The 23,222-nt window shown below is 33.7% G+C and overlaps 1 protein-coding gene across 5 annotated transcripts in view; it reads left to right on the plus strand.

Annotated features, from left to right (window-relative positions):
* The window catches only part of Lrp1b (LDL receptor related protein 1B), a 1,866,674-nt gene that overhangs the window by 1,563,033 nt on the left and 280,419 nt on the right, over positions 1-23,222 (plus strand). For all 5 annotated transcript variants that reach the window (XM_070023764.1, XM_070023773.1, XM_070023793.1 and 2 more), the window contains exons 48-53: positions 3,284-3,397; positions 3,623-3,772; positions 12,037-12,159; positions 14,341-14,460; positions 19,239-19,367; positions 22,335-22,457. In XM_070023764.1, the coding sequence (XP_069879865.1) occupies positions 3,284-3,397; positions 3,623-3,772; positions 12,037-12,159; positions 14,341-14,460; positions 19,239-19,367; positions 22,335-22,457 (759 nt within the window). The remainder of the gene's footprint in view (positions 1-3,283; positions 3,398-3,622; positions 3,773-12,036; positions 12,160-14,340; positions 14,461-19,238; positions 19,368-22,334; positions 22,458-23,222) is intronic.

The following is a 23,222-nucleotide window of genomic DNA, read 5'->3' on the forward strand; positions in this document are numbered from 1 at the left end:
CTTACTGCTTATGTCATTCTGCAGCTCCCAATCTATACAACAACTTTGCCTCTTTAAGCCTATCAACCTATTTAAACCTCTCATGTTTCTCAAACTCTGTAAGTAAGTCATCTGTGAAGGCAGGACCAGATGTAAAGTGACAATATATTTCTATGTACACATTTTCACTTGGTAATATGCCAGGCCAAACACTCCTTACTGGAATTCACTATTGATAGTTGCAAAAGAAGAACTATAACCTACAAAATTTCTGCTGACAATCTCAGCTTCCTGCCCTCATCTCTTCTGAGCTCATCTCTTCTCCTGTGCTTTTCTTTTAAACATTGTCTCCTAACTGCTCTGCTCAGTTTCAGTTTCTTTTCATTTGCAGTTCCTCTTCCTATTGCTTTCTTCTTCCCAGAATTCAGACTAAGTTCGTTCTACTTGTTCCACTTTCCTACTCCTCTCAGAGGTTATTCTATATCCTGACTCCACCTGAGAACTTCCAACATTGTTTTAGAAACTCCGTAACTATGAAAATCTCTAAATCTCCAGTCCTATCTGTGTGAAATACTCCCTCTAGCTTCTTAGAATGATAATCTGACTCTTCACCTTCTCTGGCACCATGACAGCCTCAGACGGACTTCTTAAGTTTTGACTAAATGCTTCTCTGTAGAAGTTTACAGGGAGAGAGAGTCACAGTGGTGATGGAATCATCCCCACTGCAGTCTTTCTCACATGAACACTAATGTCAAGTATGCTATCAGACATCACTACTAGCTTCTTAAGAGATAAACCCTTATAGGCTTTTTGTTAAAAATATTACAACTATCTAAAATGTCATTTTACAGACAAGTGCCTTCTGTCTTCTAAACAAAAAGATTAGAAGAAATCATTTTAATATAATTAGTAAGAGACTGCTAATAGATAGTGAAGTCACAAACAAAATGTAAATAACTGACATGATTATCTTCCGTGCTAAATATTATATTTATAGCTACTAGTAGGAAAATGAGCATGGAATGTAATAGAGAGGAATACAGGAAAATATTGCTTTTGTAGATACAATTTTTTTTTCTGTTTTGGAACATTGCATTTATCTCTACTATAATGGTGTTATCTGTGTCACTTGCTAAGATGTTACATTAATAAAGAAAACAAAGCTGCAATTATAATTGTAAATTGTAAATAAAACTTTTTTCTAATCAACATTTAGACAGAAGTATGCAATTTCAAGATACAATTAAATATAATAAACACAGTGCATTATGAAATACAAATGACAAGCACATCTTTGAGTGAAATTTGCATATTTTTCATGTAATTTAACCATTTACAATTGGGATAATTTCTATTTATAATTAGATAGGGTATTTAAAATAACAAATTGAGTAAAAGTAGCATACTCAAAGAGCCTTTCATGTTGTACATTATTATAATGTGTAATTCTCTAAGTGAATGTAACATACATGAGGTGCCACACAGCTATTCCCAACATATTACTGGGAAGAGTTATATGGAAATGAATGGGTAAGCAACCTAGAAAGAAATGATAGATAAAGAATAAGTTATTCAGAAGCTAGGTACTAGTATCTCACACCTGTAATCCTAGCTACACAAGAGCTGAGATCTAAGGATTGCAGTTTAAAGCCAGCCTGGGCAAGAAAATCTGTGAGAATCTTATCTCCATTAGCCACCAGGAAACCAGAAGGAAGTGTGGCTCAAATAGTGCAGCACTAGCCTTGGAAAAAGAACAGAACAGAAAAGAAAGGAAAATAAAAGAAAGGAAAGGAAAATAAAAGGAAAGGAAAGGAAAGGAAATCCTGAAGGAGTACACCCTATTTCTGTATTCAAACCCCAGTTTCAACACAAATAAATTTAAATGAAAAAAAGAAAAGGTATTCTGAACAAATTGTGTATGATATTATTGTAAAACTGGTTTTATCTAGAAATATCAGAAGATTGTAAAGTATACTTTATAACCATAATAATAATGAATACTACATTTATGTGTTCCTTGGCAAGAGCCATACTTAGTATCTATGCAAATATTATACTGACATGGCCCTCTGTAAAGGTCAGCGCAGAGTGCAAATGACTATGCTTCCCTCTGAATAACAGTGAATGCTCAGTCCCCATTCCCTCTTTCATATCTGCCTTTGTCTCCTTATTTCCATATTTTCCCTGCCTCTGTTTCTATCACAGAGAGAAGGCATCTCTGACAACTAGATTGGGATATGTAATTAAGCATTTCCTTTATTCATAGCCTTTTCCTGTAGAAGATAAAAGGAGAAGGGACTGTCCTCAATATGCATTATTCCTTTTTCTTTTTTTTTTTTTTTTTTTGTCAGTCATGGGTTTTGAACTCTGTGCCTGGGCACTATTCCTCAGCTCTTCAGCTCAAGGCTAGTGCTCTACCATTTGAGCCACAGCAACACTTCGATTTTCTGATGGTTAATTGGAGATAAGAGTGTTATAGACTTTCCTGCCTGGGCTGACTTTGAACCTTAATCTTCAGATCTCAGCCTCTTGAGTAGCTAGGATTATAGGCATGAGCCACCAGCACCCGGCTATTTCTTTTATAATTGAATTTACTTTTATTGTAAAGGTGATATACAGAGATGTTACAACTATATAAGTAAGGTGATGAGTACATGTTTTGTCAGTGTTACCCCCCTCTCTTGCTTTTCTCCCATGTTCCCTTCCCTCCCCAAATTACCCCCTCTCTTGTTTTTTTCCAACTTACCCTACCACCACTCCCCTCCAAGTTGTAAAGTTCATTTCCAACATAGTGTCTGTGAGTATCACTGTTCTATCAGTTCACCCTTTGTAGTTTGTGTCACCATTTTGTTACTCCCCTTCCCCAAATCAAGTTAAAATACATACAGGTCACAGTGTACCAAAATAAAAACAGTGACAACAGTGGATAAACCAAAGGGGCAAAAAGAAAATAAAAGAAATAAATTCACAAAGGAGCTGTCTTAGTGCTGAAGCCACGTGACTAAGATGATCAGGGGACAGTCTTGTTTTTTAATGAAACTTATTATTTAACAGGCCTTGAGATACATGAACAAGTAATTGCAGTTTAAGAGAAATAGCATAACACAGGGAAGAATGGCAGGAAAGGGGAAGACAAAAAAGATGCATTGATCCAGCATTGTGTAGAGAGCGAATGGTCATCTTACACTTCCCAGAGTTAAAAACCAAAAAATAAAAAAAAAAACTACATTAATGAAAATGTCAACAGCATATGAATAAGAAGTTATTCTCATGTACTCATTTATTTATTTACCTGTTTTCCTAGTTTCAACCTGTGCCACTGTTGAGTTCCGCTGTGCAGATGGGGCTTGTATTCCAAGATCAGCAAGATGCAACCAAAACATAGATTGTGCAGATGCTTCTGATGAAAAGAACTGCAGTAAGACACCTTACTACCTCTTATTTGTTCATTCCTGGGCACTTTTGGTATTGCATTGAATAATCTCCAACTTATTTCTCAATGTCATCCAGAATTGATATGTAATTAACCTCTTTTGTGTAGGATAATTTTGTGTTTTTCTCCAAGCTAACTTTATTTTTTTTGCCTCTGTGGCCTAGTCTTTGAACCTGAGATATTTTTCATTTTTTGTTTATATCATTTTAGGTGATACAAACTGCACACATTTCTATAAACTTGGAGTGAAAACTACTGGGTTCATAAAATGTAATTCTACCTCACTGTGCATTCTGCCAAGCTGGATATGTGATGGTTCTAATGACTGTGGCGACTATTCAGACGAATTAAAGTGTCCAGGTAATACTAGAAAAGGAGCATAGTCCCTCCCTTACAGATTTCAAAGCTACTTAGATAGCTGGATGAATTTGTTAATTGTTATTTTTAGTCTTCACTGTTTGAGATTAGCATTTAAATAATATACAATACATAGTAATTATTCCCTTCTAAAAATGTCCTTTGATCTATTTAAATGAGTGATAAGAGGTTATTAAAGATATGTGTCCTAAACTGGGCAAGGTAGCACATGACTTATCATTCTAGCATTTAGAAAGTAAGACTATAGCCACACCTGTAATTCTACTCTAGATGCTGAGATCTGAGAATCATGGTCCAAAAATAACCTGGGCAGAAAAATCCCCATGAGACTTTTATCTCCAATTAACCACCAAATAAATGGAAGTGGTGCTGTGGGTCCACTGGTAGAGGGCTAGTCTTTAGCACAAAGAAGCTCAGAGACAGAAGCGAGGCTATGAGTTCAAGCTCCAAAACTGTCCAAAAAGAGAAAGAAAGCAAGAAAGAAGAAAGCAAGAAAGCAAGGAAGGAAGGAAGGAAGGAAGGAAGGAAGGAAGGAAGGAAGGAAGGAAGGAAGGAGGGAGGGAGAGAGGGAGGGAGGGAGGGAGGGAGGGAGGGAGGGAGGAAGGAAAGAAAAGACTGCCCTGAGGTACAAAGGGAGACTATCTCAAAAGAAAAGAAAGGAATAGACACTAAATTTAGATTTTTTATTTATATTTAGCTCCTCACTAATAATTTTGAAATTGGTAATTACATTTTTATAATATATCATCCGGAGCTAGAGATGTAATTCAGTGATAGATGCTTGGCTAGAGAGTGCTGAGTTTAATACCCAGCACTAGAATCCATCAGTTAATTATTAAAACAAAGCAAAGTAAAATCGTTAATCCATAAGTATTTGCAAGACATATAGTAAAACTTGTAACCATTATTCACAGAGTAGAAGAAAAGTTATACTTTTTCACTACCAGCTTTGCTAAATGTTCTCATACAGCTAGAATTTTCTTTTGAGGACTCAGTTACAGTGTATACAATTATGGACAGAGGGACTTAGGAAGCAGTTATTTTTGTTATGGAACAAGGTCCAAGGTATACGTGTGTCTTTCTAGAAGCCATCATAATCTATGTAAGCTCTGAAAAGTATCATCTGCTTTTTTTAGAGAATGCCTTCTGTGATTCTAATTGAGGGTACTAAAATTATATATAAAAATATATATTCATATTCATATGCCTGTAATTTAATTACTGTGTACATATAAAATTGGAAAAGGGTATGCAAAACAGAATACTTTTGAATTTGGTTTTTATTCCCCTTTTAGACCCCAGCCTCTAATCATGTACTTTTCTCATATTTGTTAAAATAAAAAGTTTCTTAAATATTTTATATAATGTTCTTATTGGATATTTCCCATGGCAATTAAAAAACACATAGTCTTCTATAAAAAATATTTTTTGTAATAAAGATATTGGACCATTCTGTAATACCATTTTGGTTTAAATCCTTTTTGGTTTTCAAAAGGTAGGCTGTCTCTCTGCTTGAGGTAGAAAAGCAACATGGATGAGTACAATTCCATTGTACAAATATACCATTTTCTTGACCCATTTGTCCATTCAAGTACATCTGGACTGATTCCATATCTTGTCTAGAGTGAATGGTACTACAATAACCATGGTGTGTGATGGTGACTTGGCATCCTGGGTTGTAATCTTTTGGATATATGCTCAGCAGTGATACCACTGGATCATAAGGTGGTTGTATGCTTAATTTTTTGAGGGACCTCTATTTTCCATAGTGAAAAGTTTACATTTACACCAAACACATAAAAACGTGGTCCCTTTTGGCTACCTGCTTGCCAGCATCTGTTACTCTTTGTTTTCATACTAATGGGGTGAGGTAGAATCTCACTGTTGTTTTGATTTGCATTTCCTTTATGCACAGACAGAGATCTTAAGCATTTATTCATTTGTCTATTGGCCATTTTTATTTCTTCTTCTGAAAAGAATGTCTTTAGCTCATGAGCCTATTTACTACTTGGATTGTTTGGGGGCTTTTTGGCAGGATTTAATTAATTAAATTCCTTGTATACTCTCGATTTTCCCTTTCCATTGTACCTCTCATAAATAAATGGGAATACTTGGAAAAATTATATTAAGTATGTCAGGCCCAGAAAAAATAGGATCCATGTTTGGTTTACTTTGTGAAAACTACATTAGCTTACAAATTCACAGGTAAATATGTTGGGTGGTATGTACATATAAACAAATAACAGGCGAACTGTAAAGGTGTCTGTTTGTGTAGCTTCAGAGTTAGATTGACATCAACAAGCACAGATTTAGTCTTGTCATTTTGTTTACACATTGGGGAGAAAAATTTCAGTTTATTAAGCATTTCATGTAACTGCATCCAAGTTTTGCCAGGCTGGAAACTTGGACCTTTTCTGTGTAGTGACTTTTTAATTCTAGTTTTCATAACTTGGAGATCAGACTGTTGCTTTCGCATGATGTATGTAGTGTCTCATGACTGAAGTTTGCTTTGTTTTATAGTATCTGTACTCCTTGTATTTTTCAAGAGCTATTTTGTAAACAGAAGATGTATTTCTCCATTGAAAACACAATAAAAAACAGCACAAAAAACAAATATATTAAATCAAATATGGTAGATTCAAAAGAGATTTCAAATTGTATAATTCTATTAAAAATCTAAAATCAAAGTTCAGAAAAGTAAAATACCAGGAAGCAGGCACTTGAAAGGCTGGGATAGGGTCAAGGGGAAAGATGTAGACAAATGAAGAAAATAAGCACAGGAGAAGAGAGGGCGGGTGCAGCAAGAATATAATGTATGTCCAACAAAATTAAGGAGGGGTGGATAGAGAAGGGGTGGGTGAGAATGTTGGAAGTGGTGACACTGATCAAGATATATTGTATTCACAAACTGCTTTGTTAAATGAAAATTTATTTTTTATAACTACTTAAATAAAAAGTTGAAAACTGAAAAGATAAAAAATATATAAAATGTAACCGGAATAAAACAAAAAGCAACATGGAGTTACAAAACATTGCATGGACTGTAGCTCATTGTCTTTTGCCTATTTACACTTTTACTGTTTACAATAAGTATTTTAAAATGAATTTTTTGTTGTTTTAGGTTGGTAGAGCCTGTTTGTCAAAATAATGAATCCAAATCTCTCTTTTGAAATGACACATTCATTATCTTAATTTGGCTGCTGTTATTATTTTGAAATTATCTTAAAGGCAGCATATAATTGACATTCATTAAATGGATACTTTATTTTGTTTCCCATATCATTTGTTGATTCCTAAGATTAATCTTGCTTTGTAAAGTGAATTTTTAACCCTAATGAGTATTTTTTATATCTATGAAGAAAAGGAATGTTTGTGCAGGTTCATGAGACAAGTGGATAGACAGGCAGGAAGCCAGCAGCAGCTCAGCCAAAACACTTCAGATAATAACTTGGCAAACTCCTAAGAAGGTCAAAGTGTAAAGCATAGTGATGATGATTTCAGAATGAATACACTGGATCTGTGGTTTCCTTCTTAAAAATAAAATTTAAATTTAAAATTATTCATACCATAATTTTATGATTAGCACACATAAATGATACAAGTTGCTTTCATTTTGATAATTCAATGGGTACATACAGTCTATTTGACCAAGTTTTATTCCCCAGAGGCTGTTTTCTTCCCGAACTCTCCTACTTCTTCCCTCCCTCTTTTAGTGGATTTTATTATACTTGCTTCATGAGTAAATATGTCATGTACTTTTATTCTCTTAATATTTCAGTGTTCCTTTCATTATTGTCCTTCTCCACCTCCCTCTCTTCCTCCTATTCCTTCTCTTCCTCCTCCTCCTCAGCAGCAGCAGCAGCAGCAGCAGCAGCAGCAGCAGCAGAAATTTGAGTCTAAATTCCATGAATGAGCAAAAACACATTATTTAGCTGGCAAGACTTTCATAATAACATATTTTGCAGTGTTTTGTGCATACATAATCTAAGGTTTACTTCACTGTTGGTTGACTAAGGGCTTAACCAAGGTACATCTAAAATTACTGTGTCCAATATCATATAATAAAAGTAAAAATCCAGTATTTCATATGTCCTCTTGGATATTATAATAGTAACTCTATTTTGTAGTGATTTAAATAGTTCCTTTTAGTCTCATGATACTATTTTCAAAGTACAAACATTTATTTTTTAACATATTTGGAACATTAAAGATTGAATCCAAGACCTCACATATGTTGAGTACATATTCTAAAACTCAGCTACACATCAGCTCTATAACAGTTCAAGAAGCTTCAATATAATTTGTTTTCCTATCTTATAATAGACAATTATTGTTTGATTCTTATCAAATCCTATTCAGAATAGATGAAAACAGATACAAAGAATCTACATTTTTCAAACAAATATACACTGAGATTTATTTTCTAATTTTTGAGTATATATTTAAGAATATTTTCCATTCAATGGATCAAGAAAATGTGATAGATAGATAGAAAGATAGATAGATAGATAGATAGATAGATAGATAGATAGATAGATAGATAGATAGATAGATAGATAGATGGATAGAATGATTGACTCTATGCTTCCATCAGAAAGAATGATACCACCCCATTTATTAGGAAATGGAGAGGAAAGAAATGGAAAGACTTGGAAAAAAATCATCTTAAGTGAAGTAACCTAGCTAGACACAAATAAATATAGGTCCTATGGCTTCCCTCATTTGCAATTAGTATATGGCTAGGATAATTTTATCCAATGAGCAGAAAATCTCCAAAGCTATGTACATATGACCATATAAGATGAAGCTAAGTGAAATGAACCCCAAGATATAGACACAAGAGTTTTTCTTTGTTGTTGTTGTTTTTAATGTAATTTTTCTGTTTCTTTTGTATATTCTTTCCCCTATATGGTATATCCCATGTCATCACTGTCACTGTATTTGATTTTGGTGCCCTGCAACTTGTATATACATTTTTCTAATTTGGGGACGAGAAGGGATGTAAAAAATGCTGAAACAAGGACAGAGGATGACCCATTGCAATAATGATACTCACAAGACACTATGTTGGAAGTGAACTTTGCAACTTTGGTGGGGATGAGGAGTGAGGGAGATGGGGGAGGGAAGGGATAATTGGAGAAAAACAAAGGGGTGGGTAACAATGCTCCAAAAGAAATGTACTCATTACCTTACTAATGTAACTGTAACCCCTCTGTACAGCATCTTTACAATAAAATAAAATTAAAATTAATGAATCATAGCCATTCCAAAAAAGAGAATATTTTTTCCATTCAAAAAAGATTCTCTGTAACAATACCAAACTTCATAATCTACCATAGCCATAATACTAAAAATATCTTGGTACTGGCGCACACACACACACACACACACACACACACACACACACACACACACACACACACACACACACACACACACACACACAATTCTCTGAAGTTAGATTCATCTACTTACAGTCATTTAAGTTACTTTCCCCATTTTAATTTTATTATCCAATCTCCATCCTATTTTCTTTAGCCAGGATATGTGCCAATTGCTTAAGTCTGTTCTAAGGCCAAGTCCTGAACTGGATCTATTTTGTTTTATGTATCTTTTCATCTTTATTGAAAAGGTAATGAGCAGGGGATTAGTTACACGAGTAAGGTAATGAGTACCTTTGTTTTAAACACAGTTACCCCATCCCTCCTATTCTTCCCCCTACCCATCCCTAACCATTCCCCCCCAAGGTTGAAAAATTTATTTCCAACATAGTATCAAGTGAGTATCAATGTTACATTAATTCATCCTGCTGTTTCTGTGATTCCCTTTCCCTTCCACAGATGGAATAAACTTGTATACAAGACAAAGGTAGAGAAAACTAAAACAAAAAAAAACCCTACAAATCTTGTCAAACTTGTTACCACTTCCCTCATTTTTCTCATACTTTACTTCCCTGGCACCACCACCCCTAGGTTGTACAGATCATTTCCAACATATTGTCTTGTGAATGTCACTGTTGCATTGGTTCCCCCTTGTCCTTTGTCTCACCATTCTGTTGTCCCACTTCCCTTCCCTAGTTCAAATAAATGTACATACAATACCAAGGTCACTGTATTTATAGTGACTACAGAGCATATACAATAGGGGGAAGAAAATACAAAAGAAAAAAATTCACATAGTACAATAAGACCACAACAACAAAGAAAACCTCTTCTTTCCATGTCTCCGAGTTCATTTTGCTTAGCATCATCTTACATGGTCATATGTATGTAGTTGAGCTATTCTGCTCATCTGCTAAGATTACCCTAGACATACACTAATTGTTGGAAATAAAGGAAAGGGGAACACAAAATAGTGAGAATAGGACAAGAGGGGAAACCAATGTAAGAGCGATAAACACAAGACATTATGTTGGAAATGATTTGTACAACATGAGGATGGAGTGGTGGGAGATGGAAAGTAGGAGAAAAATGAGGGAAGGGGTAACAAGTGTGACAAGAAAGGTACTTATTACTTTACTAACATAACTGTAACCCCTCTGTACATCACCTTGACAATAAAAATGTAAAAAAAATAACCACATACAGGACATAATAAGAACCTCTTGATTCTAATTCTTGGAGTTTAAGTCAACATGCTTCACTATATATGGTCCAATGAACTCAGCAATTGAGTTATTGAGATTCCTCTGTTAAGAATATCATAGACCTAGTTATTAAAAATGACAGAAACCATACAGCCTATTTTTCTTTGGGTATGGCTTACTTTGCTTAATACAATTTTTTCAGGGTCTTTCTATTTCCTTATGAATGAGGCAATGTCATTCTTTCTGATGGGAACATAGAACTTCATTGTGTATATATACCACATTTTGATCCATTCATCCACTGAGGGGCATCTGGTTTGGTTTCATATCTTAGCCATGGTAAATAATGCTGCAATGAACATGTTTGTGATGGTATCTTGATTTGTAATCCTGATTTCAGATAAAATAGACTTCAAATTAAAATTAGTGAAATGGAAAGACTTGGAAAAATATTATATTAAGTGAAGTAAGCCAGGCACAAAGATACGTAAGTCCCGTGGTTTCCTTTATTTGTAATAACTAGTATATATCTGAGACAAGCAGAAAAGGTCAGACAAAATGATGTCAAGTGAAATGAACCCCAAGATAAGGATACAAGTGTTTTCTTTTTTTCTTTCTTGCTATTGTTTCTAACGTATTTATAAGGTACCACGTGATTTTTTTGTTGCTTTGTATGTCCCTCCCCCATGGTATAACCCCTATTTTCACCATATTTGATGTTGGTATAATTTGGGGAGAAGGAAAACAAATTGCTTAAATAAGGATACAGTTTGAGCCATTGAAACAATGAGATGTACAAGACACTATGTCAAAAAACGAACTTTACAATGGGGGAGGGGGGTGACGGCAGGCACTGCGGACCAGGAGAGATGGGAAGGGGAAACAAAGGAGGAGACAGCAATGCTTGATAAAAAATTTACTCATTACTTTGCTCAAGTGATTGTAATCCCTCTGTACAGTATTTTCACAGTAAAAACTTATTTAAAAATAAATAAAAATAAAGTAAAATTAAATTAAATTAGTGAGATCTTTCCTACAGGAGGATTTAACAATCCTAAACTTCTGCACACCAAATGCCAGAACACCCAAATTCATCAAACACTACTTACACTAAAAGCACACATAGGTTGAAACACATTGATTTGTTGGTGGCTTTAACACACCACTGCCACCTCTAGATAGACAAAAACTCAACAGAGAAACTTCAGACTAAACAATTGCACAGACTAATTAGTCTGAACAGATATCTTACAGAATATGTTCTTTCAGCAGCAAATATATCATTCTACAAAATAGGACACATTCGAGGGCATAAAGCAAATCTCAAAATTAAAAAATACTGAAATTATTCCCTGCATTCTCTCAGAACATAATGAAATAAACTTCAAGCTCAACACTAAAGCCACCATAGAAAATTCTATAGTGCATAGAGACTGAACAATACGTTGTTAAACTGGATTTAATCGTCATTTTTGGCTTTTTCCTTTGGTATCTGATGGTTTTTCAATCTCTTCTTGGAGCTTAAGGAGAATATGCCAACTAGTATTTTTTTTTTACCTGTTCTTTATCATTTACAGTTTAAGCCCTGTATCTACATAAAATTTTAAAAGTCTAATAATAATTTAAAATATTTGACATTGCATTCTATATTCTACCACAGTTCAAAGCAAACACAAATGTGAAGAAAATTATTTTGGTTGTCCTAGTGGAAGATGCATTTTGAATAGCTGGATATGTGATGGTCAGAAAGATTGTGAGGATGGGCTTGATGAATTCCACTGTGGTGAGGAATTATAACTTGTTTTAATTTTATACATCTTGTTATTATTTATATGCCACTATTCCCTTACATACAGATCTTATACAAAATGGATGTTAACTTTGATATCACTTTTGTTAGCTCATATGAGATGGGTTAAAATAAAACAAAAAATGGAATCGGTGCTAATAATGTTTTCTTTAAACCTATACTTAAAAATTGGTTATTTTGCTCGGTGCTGGTGGCTCACACCTGTAATCCTAGCTACTCAGGAAAGCTGAGATCTGTGGATGACTGTTCACAGCCAGGTGTGGCAAGAAAGTACATGAGACTCTTACCTCCAATAAACCACTAGAAAACCAGAAGTGTACTGTGGCTCAAGTGGTAGAATGCTGAGCTGAAGAGCTCAGGGACACTGCCCAGGCCCAGAGTTCAAGCTCCACGACCAAAAAAAATAAAAGCTACTTCTATTAGTGTAAAAAATATATATATATATATATATATATTCATTTTCTTATTTATTTAAGATGACATTAATATATTTGTATTTAATTAAAAAATAAAATCTTGAGTGACATTATACTCCATATTGTTGTGAGAATTATATTATGTTAAATTTTCTATTAAATTGTGTGTGTGGCTTCAAATAATAGACTCAAACCTCAATTGCTTCAAATATTCATCCCTTGCTCTTCAGCTTTTAATTTCTGAGGGTGCACATTTCATTTCCTATCGATAAGGTAAAAAACAGCCTTAAAATTTATTTTACAAAATTTATAGATTTTGTGATTTACAGGTCACAGAAATTTCCTAAAGGAAAACAGAGCATATATCTGCTATTTTCTCTTAACATAAATAACATACACTATGATGAATAGAAAGAGTGGGATAAAAAGATTAAAAATGGATCTTCTATGAAATGTCAAACTCTCCTAAAAGTAAATGTCATGAAATGAAAAAGTATATTTTGTTTGATTAAGATCCTATATATCTTTACATCAGAGCCACATTCTGGAGAAGGTTAACCATAAATTTCAAAATATTTTAGGTGGATTCATAATTTCTAAAACTGGAAGCCATTCTATAATTATATTTCCTTTATTTTTCCCCCAGGCATCAGTTGTCTAAATTTTCTTTGACTATTTAAATCAATTTTTTCAATTAAAAATTCAATTGTTTAAAACAGTCTTTAGGAGTAAAGACACATTGATGTTTATATAATAGGATATTTTTAACTATTTTTCTTGAGAGGATATTTTCTGTTGGTAAAGAGAAACTATAACAATATTAACTATGGACAGAAATGGAGTCTGTATTATAAGTACCTAAGTTTTAAGAAAAAAACCAAGAAGTCACTATTCTAATTAATTTGGGTATTTTAGACAAGTATTTTACAATGTAGTGTTTATAAATAATTGAAACAAAAGGATCAATGTATTAGATACATATTAACTTGTCATAAAATTAAAGTTTTTAAGTCACTTCACTTGTACAAACAAGCATTGGCTAGACAGTTCATCCTATCCTAATTTTGTTTGGGATGATGTACTTTTCTTTCTTTCTTTCAATTTTTTAAAAGGATTACTAAGTGTACCTACATCAGAATTATCTACTTTATGTGTTCACAGCACACATTTTAAAGAAATGACTATAACGAAAATTATAAGAGAGGCAGCCAGCATACTGAGTACCTCAAAGACAGGCTCTCTGATAATCATGTTAAAGGAAGACAGTGGTGTACTGGAAATACTGAAGGAATATGCAAATACTTGTCAAAATTTTTATAGAGAGTTGTCTAGAGAACAAGGATTGGTTAGCTTTATTCTAGGATGGATTTTTTTAAATACTATTAAGAAAAAACTTTTTTTTTTTTTTACTGTGGAAGATGTTCTGAGGTGATCTCAACAAATCTATTTTCCTTTCTAAAATAATGACAACTGACAATTGTTAATACTTTTGGAACACTATTGCTGACTTGTTACTTGTACATACCATGCAATGATAAGATTATCAGGATAATCATATGTGTTTCCACATTGATTATTACTTAATGTAGAAAGCTTCAAATTTTTTCCATTTAGTATAAAAATAAGATAGCATGGTTTAGGTGAGTGTAGTCACTTCATTATACAGTAGGACACCAGATGTTTACCTAAAACAAACAAACAAATAAACCCAAAATATCCTTGTTTGTTCCTTTTCTAGATTCTTCTTGCTCTTGGAACCAGTTTGCTTGTTCTACACAAAAATGTATTTCTAAACACTGGATTTGTGATGGAGAGGATGATTGTGGGAATGGACTCGATGAAAGTGACAGTATTTGTGGTGAGTTGATTCTTTAGTGGTCACAATTAATTTTTAAGTAATATAGGTTCTGGGACACACAGAATATTTTTTCTAGTAAATTTGTCACTCCATTTTCTGTACTTTTGTATGTATATGTACTTATATTAGTTACAACCCATTTTAGTTTTTAAATAGTTATTTTATATGTAAGGCTTTTCTTCAATATTGTCACAAGAAATGTGTCTGTGCATTTTATTTGTTTATTGTGACTTCCTTGGAGACATCATAGTGATTCAGGTTGCTATAAAATAAAGCAACTAGTTTTGAGTAACTCTTGAAATATGTTGTTAGTTAACTTCCCATATTAGTAGGTGAATTCACACTGCCACCAAACAACCACATATATGGTTTATGTTTTTCAATGGGTATATTTTACAGTGTCTGATTTTACTGAGTTATTTTAAAGGGAATGTAAAGAATGGTGGCTAATATGTATGAGACTAAAAGTATTTTAATATTTAGTATATATGTGATTGTAGGTATTAATGTCAAGCATGTATAGTTACATTCTTTATATTAACTAAATCTTCAATGCAAATTGATTTTAGTAATCACACAGATTTATCAAACAGCCTACATTTAGCACATAACATACTTCTCAATGGGTACAGGAAGGAGAATAGCTTTACAAACAAGTTACAATTGGTTAAGTACTACACTAAATTTATTTCATTTATATTGACTATTTGTTCTGACTATCATGTGTTTGTAGCTATAGCTATTATCCTTCACTTGTAATATCAGAACTTTTTGGTGCCTATTACTCTCATTTTTAAAAAGAGAAGGCGGTGACTCATGAAATCAAGTATGTGTACAATTAAAAATTCCTAATAGCTCTTCAATTTTTTTCTTCTTGTGTGCTGCTCTGAGACAGCTGAAACAGCAAAGCTATTTCAAAGCACTCTGGGCTCAACCAAAGTTCTATATAAATTTTATGTAGTTGATATATTTCATGAAAGTAGGCAGTTCCAAAATTTAAAACACCCAGTCTCTATTTTCTTTTTCCATAGTGGAAATCATATAGTTATGAAGACAGTGAAGAAAAAATATAGTATAGTCACTCTCCAAAAGCTCTGGACAGAAAACAAATAATAGTTATTATTTAGATGACTGGCTACTCTCTAATTTCTTCCCTTTAGAATTAAATATTATTTTAACACAAAAATTACCTAGTAACAATGGGATAAACATGTTTCTATTGTCTAAAATTATCTTGTTTTTAATCTTTTATTTCATACTACACAAAATAACTCCATTAATAATTCTTGAATTCATTGATAATGGATTTGGAGCTCTTTGATAATGGCAATAATTTCAATGCTTATTTCTATGATTCCTTGTAAAATGGATACAAACAAGATTTATATATAATTATCAAAATAACAAAAGCAATATATATACATTATTCATTACTATAATCCCATATCTTTTCTCTTATCTCTCTTCTTTTATTGAAATGCTATTATTTCTCTCTAAATATATATGTCTATATACATATCTCTATCTCTATAACTTTATCGCTATACATAAATGTCCCAATATTTCTTTAAATGAATGACGAAATGTTAGTGGACCAGTTGATGGACCATCAAATTTTATTTATTTACTTATACCCGATATGTTGTATGCTTGCATCCTGGTAACTCAAAATACTACTTTTAACAACAAATGAGTAATACACTGAAGTATAATATAGAATAGGAAAGGAAACTTGCAAGTGATTTATCTCAGTGATTCCTAACTCATTGTACTGAATATCTTTTCATGATCTTAAAATTTAGGTTCCCCATCTCCACATTACACATCTCAACATGGAGGAATTCTGACTATAATTCCAATGGCCTTATTTTTGGAAAATATATCTAATCTAACTTCATCTTTCTACCAGTAAAAATAAAAGAAATAGAAAACCTTAGAGAGATTTACAAAATTACCTGAAGGCACTCAGCTAATTACTGATGTCAGAACTAGGTACTTCATTTCAGGTTCCATATTACTAAGTACAATAGTGACTCCTATAAATTTACTATTGGTTATCTGAGCCCACACAAGAAGGATGGAATGTATCACATCAGGTTGATTTTCCTCTCCTTTGGAAATGTTTTCTCTGGGGGAAGGTGTTATGTCTCCAGATAGCAATGCCACCCACGGAATGAGTTGTTTGTTTGTTTGTTATTTTGCCCATTGTCTCTCTAAGAATCAGAAGAACATTTTCTTAAACTTTATTTTATGGTAAAGATGATGTACAGAGGGGTTACAGTTACATGTGTAATGAGTACATTTCTTGTCAAATTTGCTGCCCCTTTCCTCCTACTTTCTCTTACTCTCCTTCCTCCCTGTAAGTTGTACAGATCATTTCAACCATCTTGTCCTGTATATAGCTGTTGCATTGGTTCCCTTCTGACCTTTGTCTCACCATTCTATTGTTCCCTTTCCCTTCCCTAATTCAAATAAATGTATCTACATTACCAGGGTACCAAAATAAAATACAGTGACAACAGGGGATATACTATAGGGGGAAGAATATACAAAAGAAACAAAAAAAAATCACATAGTACATTAAAAACAACCACCACCAAGAAAAACCTTTTGTGTCCATATATTGGGGTCATTTTGCTTAGCATCAGAAGAACATTAGTTGTTAGGTTTTTTTGTTTTTTTGTTTTGTCTGTCATAGGGCTTGACCACTGCGCCTATGCATGTCCATGAGCTCTTCAGCTCAAAATGAGCACGCTACCACTTGAGACCCAGAACCACTTCGGATTCCTGGTGGTTACTTGGAGATACAGCTCTTAGGGACTTTCCTGATCCAGCTGGCTTTGAATCTTGATATTCAGATCATGGCCTCCTAAGTAGCTAGGATTACAGGCGTCAGCCACTGGTGCCTGGTTAGAAGAACATTTTTAAGGGAGCCAGTAAGTTACCTGCAAAGAACCATCTGCCATCTTACAGCCTGAGATCACTTTTTAATTATGTAGTCAAATCCCTCATTCTAAAAGAGGGAAATTCTGATATCACTCTTCTCTAATGTCAAAGTCATGCAACATTAGCTTTCCCACTTACAAATTAGCCCCCAAAATAATATAATGATGATATTGAGGCAAATAATGATGCTACATGAAAGAGAATGCAGAAATTTAAAACTTCAGGTTATATAATAGAAATATCATGAGTGGCCGGTGTCTCACACTTGTATTTTAGCTACTAAAGAGGCTGTGATCTGAGGATCCATGTCAAAAACAAGTCTGGGCAGGAAAGTGCATGAGACACTTACCTCCAATTAAGCACCCAAGAAGCTGGAAGTGGAGATGTAGCTCAACTGGTAGAGCAATAGATTGAGCAAGATGCTCAGAGACAGTGTCCAGTCCCCGAGTTCAAACCCAGAACCAATATAAGAAGGAGGAAAGAAGACTGAAGGTAAAGGAAGAAGGAAGAAGAGGAAGAAGAAGGAAGAAGGGAAACAAGAAATAAGAAGGAAAAAATGAGGAGAATAACAAGAAGAATCTTACAACTTAAAGTATTGCAAGTACAAAATTGTAAATTGCCTTATTTGTTCATGGAGCAAGCTTGAAAATATAAGGAACCATACAAAGATCAACTTTATAAAGCAAAATTTATAGAAGTTACAATAGATGTATTAGCAGTTAGAATCATTTTAAAAAATGAAAGAAATATTTTTGGATTATTTTCTGATTTCTTCCATGTTAAACCTCACTCTACTAAAGCTCAGATTCTAAATTAAATGATTAGATTCACATTACCTGGTAACTTATCAGTATTCACTCACCATCTTGTTCTTCAGGCCAAAGTGTGTGTAAGAGACAACTATAATTAAGTGTAAAAGATCCCTAAGTTATTTTGTAAGAATTTTCTTCTGTGGCCTATTTTGTAAAGATTATGGTGCAGAGCATTTTCTGTCTTATAACATGGTAGCTGAAAAGTAGGAACATAATAAGCATTCCATTAAAACACTACATGATCAAAGGAAATACATTCATCTGTCGAGTCAGTCATGTTCTCATTCCAGAATTGTTTTCCAGTGTTGGGAATTAAACCCAGGACCCTGAACATATTAGACAAATGCTGTGCTCTAAAATAACATATCCATCCCCTTAAAGGGTTCATTGTCATAAATCTATTGCTATATTTTGACACATATACTGGAAAATTTTTTACATAGCACCATGAAACTTTTGTAAAGTTAGATTGAAGTTCATGCTACTAACTCACATAAAAATAAAATAAAATAAATGGATCATTTACTATAGAAATCTATATAAGGGTCCAGGAGCATCATGAAGGGAGTGATATGACACTGACTAATCTATATCTGCATTAGGAAGAGAAGATGATCCTTTGAATTTCCTGTCCAAATCAGCAAGCATTTTTTAATCATATCATATGAGCATACGGGACATTGTATTCATAAACCAGAGAACAAGCAGATTCTAGTTATTATGAAAACATTATTACATGTATAAATTCAAAGGCATCATGCTTTGTTCCTTCCAACAACACAGGATGTGATAGAATGAAAAATGACATTAGCGGTTAAGAGAAAGTTCTCAGGAATAGGAAGGGATTTGGTACTGCATTCATTTTTTTCTATGAAATAAGACTAACAGTTCTACTTCCTGGAGCTTCTTGGATTGAATAAGGAAAATTCTGTTTTCCCTCTTTGGAAAGGAAATGTAACTGAAAGGCTTTGTCAAGTGGACCTATAGTGATCCTAATGACATTTTTCTTTTGGGTTTAAGGTGACGTCACCTGTGCTGCTGACATGTTCAGCTGCCAGGGCTCCCATGCCTGCGTGCCCCGACACTGGCTTTGTGATGGTGAGAGGGACTGCCCCAATGGAAGCGATGAACTTTCCACAGCAGGCTGCGGTATGTACTTGGCTGGGACTGGGTGTCCAAAACAAAACAAAACCAAAACAACTGCAGCATCCTTCAGTCTTTGCTTAGGGCTATGGGTATCACAGGTTCCTTCACGTTTCCCATTCTTGAATACTTGTATAGTAGTAGCCTTCATAAGCGGATGTCGCTATCAAAACAGTTCAGCATCCCTCTTGCAGAGTGTTTCAGATGCACACAGGAGATGTTACCCACTTAATAACAATTTTTATAGTTGCAAAAATACTACACCCCCTCCAAGATAGTATAACTACATTATGTTTGTGAGCGCGGCAGGTTTTGATACTTTCTTTTAAGTGGCTTCCATCCCCCCAAGAAAGCATTTAGATTGTCTAGTATAGATACTCTGTAAATGGCTGATCTGATCTTAGATATCCACTGATCAGAAGGTCAGTAAACACCTATTAGTCCTACAGATAGGGTATTAACCCTTGGGTCAGGTGAGGATAGTGGAGATATAGCTGAATGAAGCTAAGGGATTCAAGGAACACCTTTGGAGGTCAAACAATTTACCAAGTTTCTGACTCTTGATCGTTTCAGGAAATTTTCAGCTAAAACTCAATGGTTAAAAAAAATGAGATACATTCCTCTGAGTGATCGGAAAGAGGAAAGGACTGAATATTTGAATGCAGCTCCCAAGGTCACACAGGGATCTGTTGTGTTGAGCAATTTATCAAAAATAGTGCAATCAATTCAGTTTGTGAAAGTGAATTCTGCCAATCATTTTTCCCCAATGACCTGTCTTTATCTCTTTAAGACGCTGTATCTGAAGCCATAACATAAGTGTACATGAATTCAGTTGTATATACATAAAAGAGGTAGACAAAGCACAAAATAAATAGAAATCTTAGAATAGGCCTGCTTGCAAAGACTTCACACTACAGTGGTAGAATAATTCACTTTGATCTTGAAACTGATATGTGTGTGTCTATAAAGGTCAATGGGGCCACTGAGGGCTACATAATAAAAGATTATGCATCAATTCAGGGATCCAGATGGTCCCAGTATGCTGTTGCTATTGTAGCAAGTTAACACTCTGGGAAGCATATTAACACTTTTGGACCTCATGGGTACTATTAAGTAAATTATGCAAAAATGTAGCAAATGGTACTCAAGCGATCTGAAAGTGTTAATGCCAAATAAGTTAATGTTGCTCAGTGTTTAAAAGAAATAAGTCATGTATTAGCATTGGCATAATTCACTTCAGTTATATAAAGCTGTCGCACAGTTAAAAGTTAGAAGGGTTATTAGTAACTCTGAATTTTACTTTGATTATAATGGGCAAATTTTTAATGATGTTCCTTTGTGACTTCTATGTAGTTGTTAAAATAATTTTTTCAAAGTGTAGTAAATTGGATTCCAGTGAAAGAATCTTTTCTGTTATACCTACTCATAACTCTATGTTAATTATTGCTGACAGGAAAGCAGATAGTTCTTGGTTCATAAAGCTTACGGCAGCCTAAATCTGAGGACTAAATGACATGAGAAAAAATAGTTCAAATAGCTTAAATTTTAGCTTAATTCTTTGTCTATGTATATATGTTTGTATGAGTATATATACATATAGATGTTTCTGTTTATATGTATGTATGTATATATTTATATATAAGCTATAAATAGACAGACAGATGATAGATAGCTAGATAAATAGATAGATAGATAGATAGATAGATAGATAGATAGATAGATAGATAGATAGATAGATAGATAGATAGATGATCCTGGAATTCTCATTGAAGAGCTTTAAGAAAAAAATTATGATGTTGTCAATCTTGAAGGACATACAGAAGGCTGAGTCCAGTTCCACAGGGAGGATTGTGATTATTCAGATAAAAAGAAAGAAGGACAGGCACCTAAGGTGCTTCACATGCCTGTTCTCTGTCAAATATCATGATTGGTGTTTTTCATTTGCATTATTGAATTTCCGTGATATCTCAGTAAAGTATTTTGAGCAATCTGCCAAAATAATTATGATGTAGATAGGAACTTAAAGAGTGCTTAGGAATTGATCGAATGTCTTAGATACAAGATCTAAGGTCTTTGAAACAGACCTCCTCTAGTCATAAGAAATTTATCAGGCAGATTTTTATTATCTTCATTAAACAGAAGAAAAAATGGATATGCCAGGAAGGTAAATGGCTTCCTCAAGGATGTGAATATGTGACAGAAATACTTTCTGAAATTTCATATTCTATGAAGTATTTTGCAATGACATATAGCAGATTCTGCCCATGTGCAATATACCAAACCTTGAACCTGGCTATAGTATTGACCTTTACATGTAATCAGGGATTATTGAAACTATAGGATCCTTTAAGCATATAGCAATGAGATTTGTTTCTTTCATCTAAGTATTATTTCCTATTTGGGTCATTTTTGACACTGGTTAAGGCTTTTCTCAGGATTTCTAAAGGGTCAATATTACATCTCAGACATCCACATTTTTATTGCTATGTGATTCTTACACAGGACTCATTTCATCTCAGATTTTAGCTCTATTAATTCAACACTATTCTTGAATGTAGCAAAAAATAGTAACTTGATCTCTTTTCATATGATTTGGATCAGTTATACATGAACAGGAGCCCATGGCTCCTGGTTTATAAGGCAGCAACACTTTCCACTAAGTCTATGTCCAGAAAAAATAAACATCTATGTTATTACCCAACTGAGTTTTTCTAACATATAATATTTCAATAATCATTCAGAAAACTTAAATATGTCTTTATAAGTGTCAGTTCTGGGGTTAGTCACGAATAATCCACAATGTGTTAATACTAAGATTTCAACTGTGTCTATATATTCCAATATATTCATGAATATAATATATTATGGATATTATGCATTTATTTTTCTAGGTACTTATAAATATTCTATTTCTATTGTGGGGGAAAATAACATATGCTCATCTAACATTACACTTTGTGTTGATTTTCTTAGCACCCAATAATACATGTGATGACAACTCCTTCATGTGCCACAATAAAGTATGCATTCCCAAACAGTTTGTTTGTGACCATGATGATGACTGCGGAGATGGGTCTGATGAGCCCTTGTCATGTGGTAAGTAGGTCTCAACATCCATGGATCAGATTCACTGGTTAAACATTTTTAGATGACTGGGAATACATAAGTACATATGAACAATCACATAACAAGAACAGTCATATGCTTTTATTAATGATACTAAGTGCCAGTAAATTCAGTGATATAAAATAAAATTACATGTAATTTATGTACATTTATTTGTAAATCATGTTTACTTGTAACATATTTGTAACAGTTAGAAACGATGTTGGGAGATACCTATAAAATGGCTTTGGTTTGAAGTGTTTTCAAGCACTTGGAAATATATAGGCAGTATGTGGTTGGTTTCAATATTAAGAGAACATCATATATTTCAGTGTGCAAAAGGAATTTCATTTGGGATAATAATGAGAAAAATACAATTACTTAACATGTTCCATTCCCTTTATATACATGCCAATTTGGTGAAATTTAAGGTATTATAACAATGTTCCTATTTCTATAGCATATATAAATATAGGTATATCCCCCTATACCTGAATACTAGAAAGCATGAGTTGGTGATTAATAAGATGCTTGATTAATAACATGTCTGACATTCTGGCTTTGTGCACCTCCTACCTCCTAGCTCTCTGATAGTGAGAAAATATTTCAACTCCACATGCCTCAGTTTACTCATTTGTAAAACATGCACACTTACATCAATTAAATGACAACTCTTAATTTTAAGAGCTCTTAGAGGACTGAATGAGATAATATGTGAAAGTATTTTGAGTACTACAAGATGCACAAATTCTAGAT

The sequence above is a fragment of the Dipodomys merriami genome, unplaced genomic scaffold (assembly GCF_024711535.1).
Source record: "Dipodomys merriami isolate MVZ:Mamm:240054 unplaced genomic scaffold, mDipMer1.0.p SCAF_1, whole genome shotgun sequence".
In the NCBI taxonomy this organism is placed as follows: Eukaryota; Metazoa; Chordata; class Mammalia; order Rodentia; family Heteromyidae; genus Dipodomys; species Dipodomys merriami.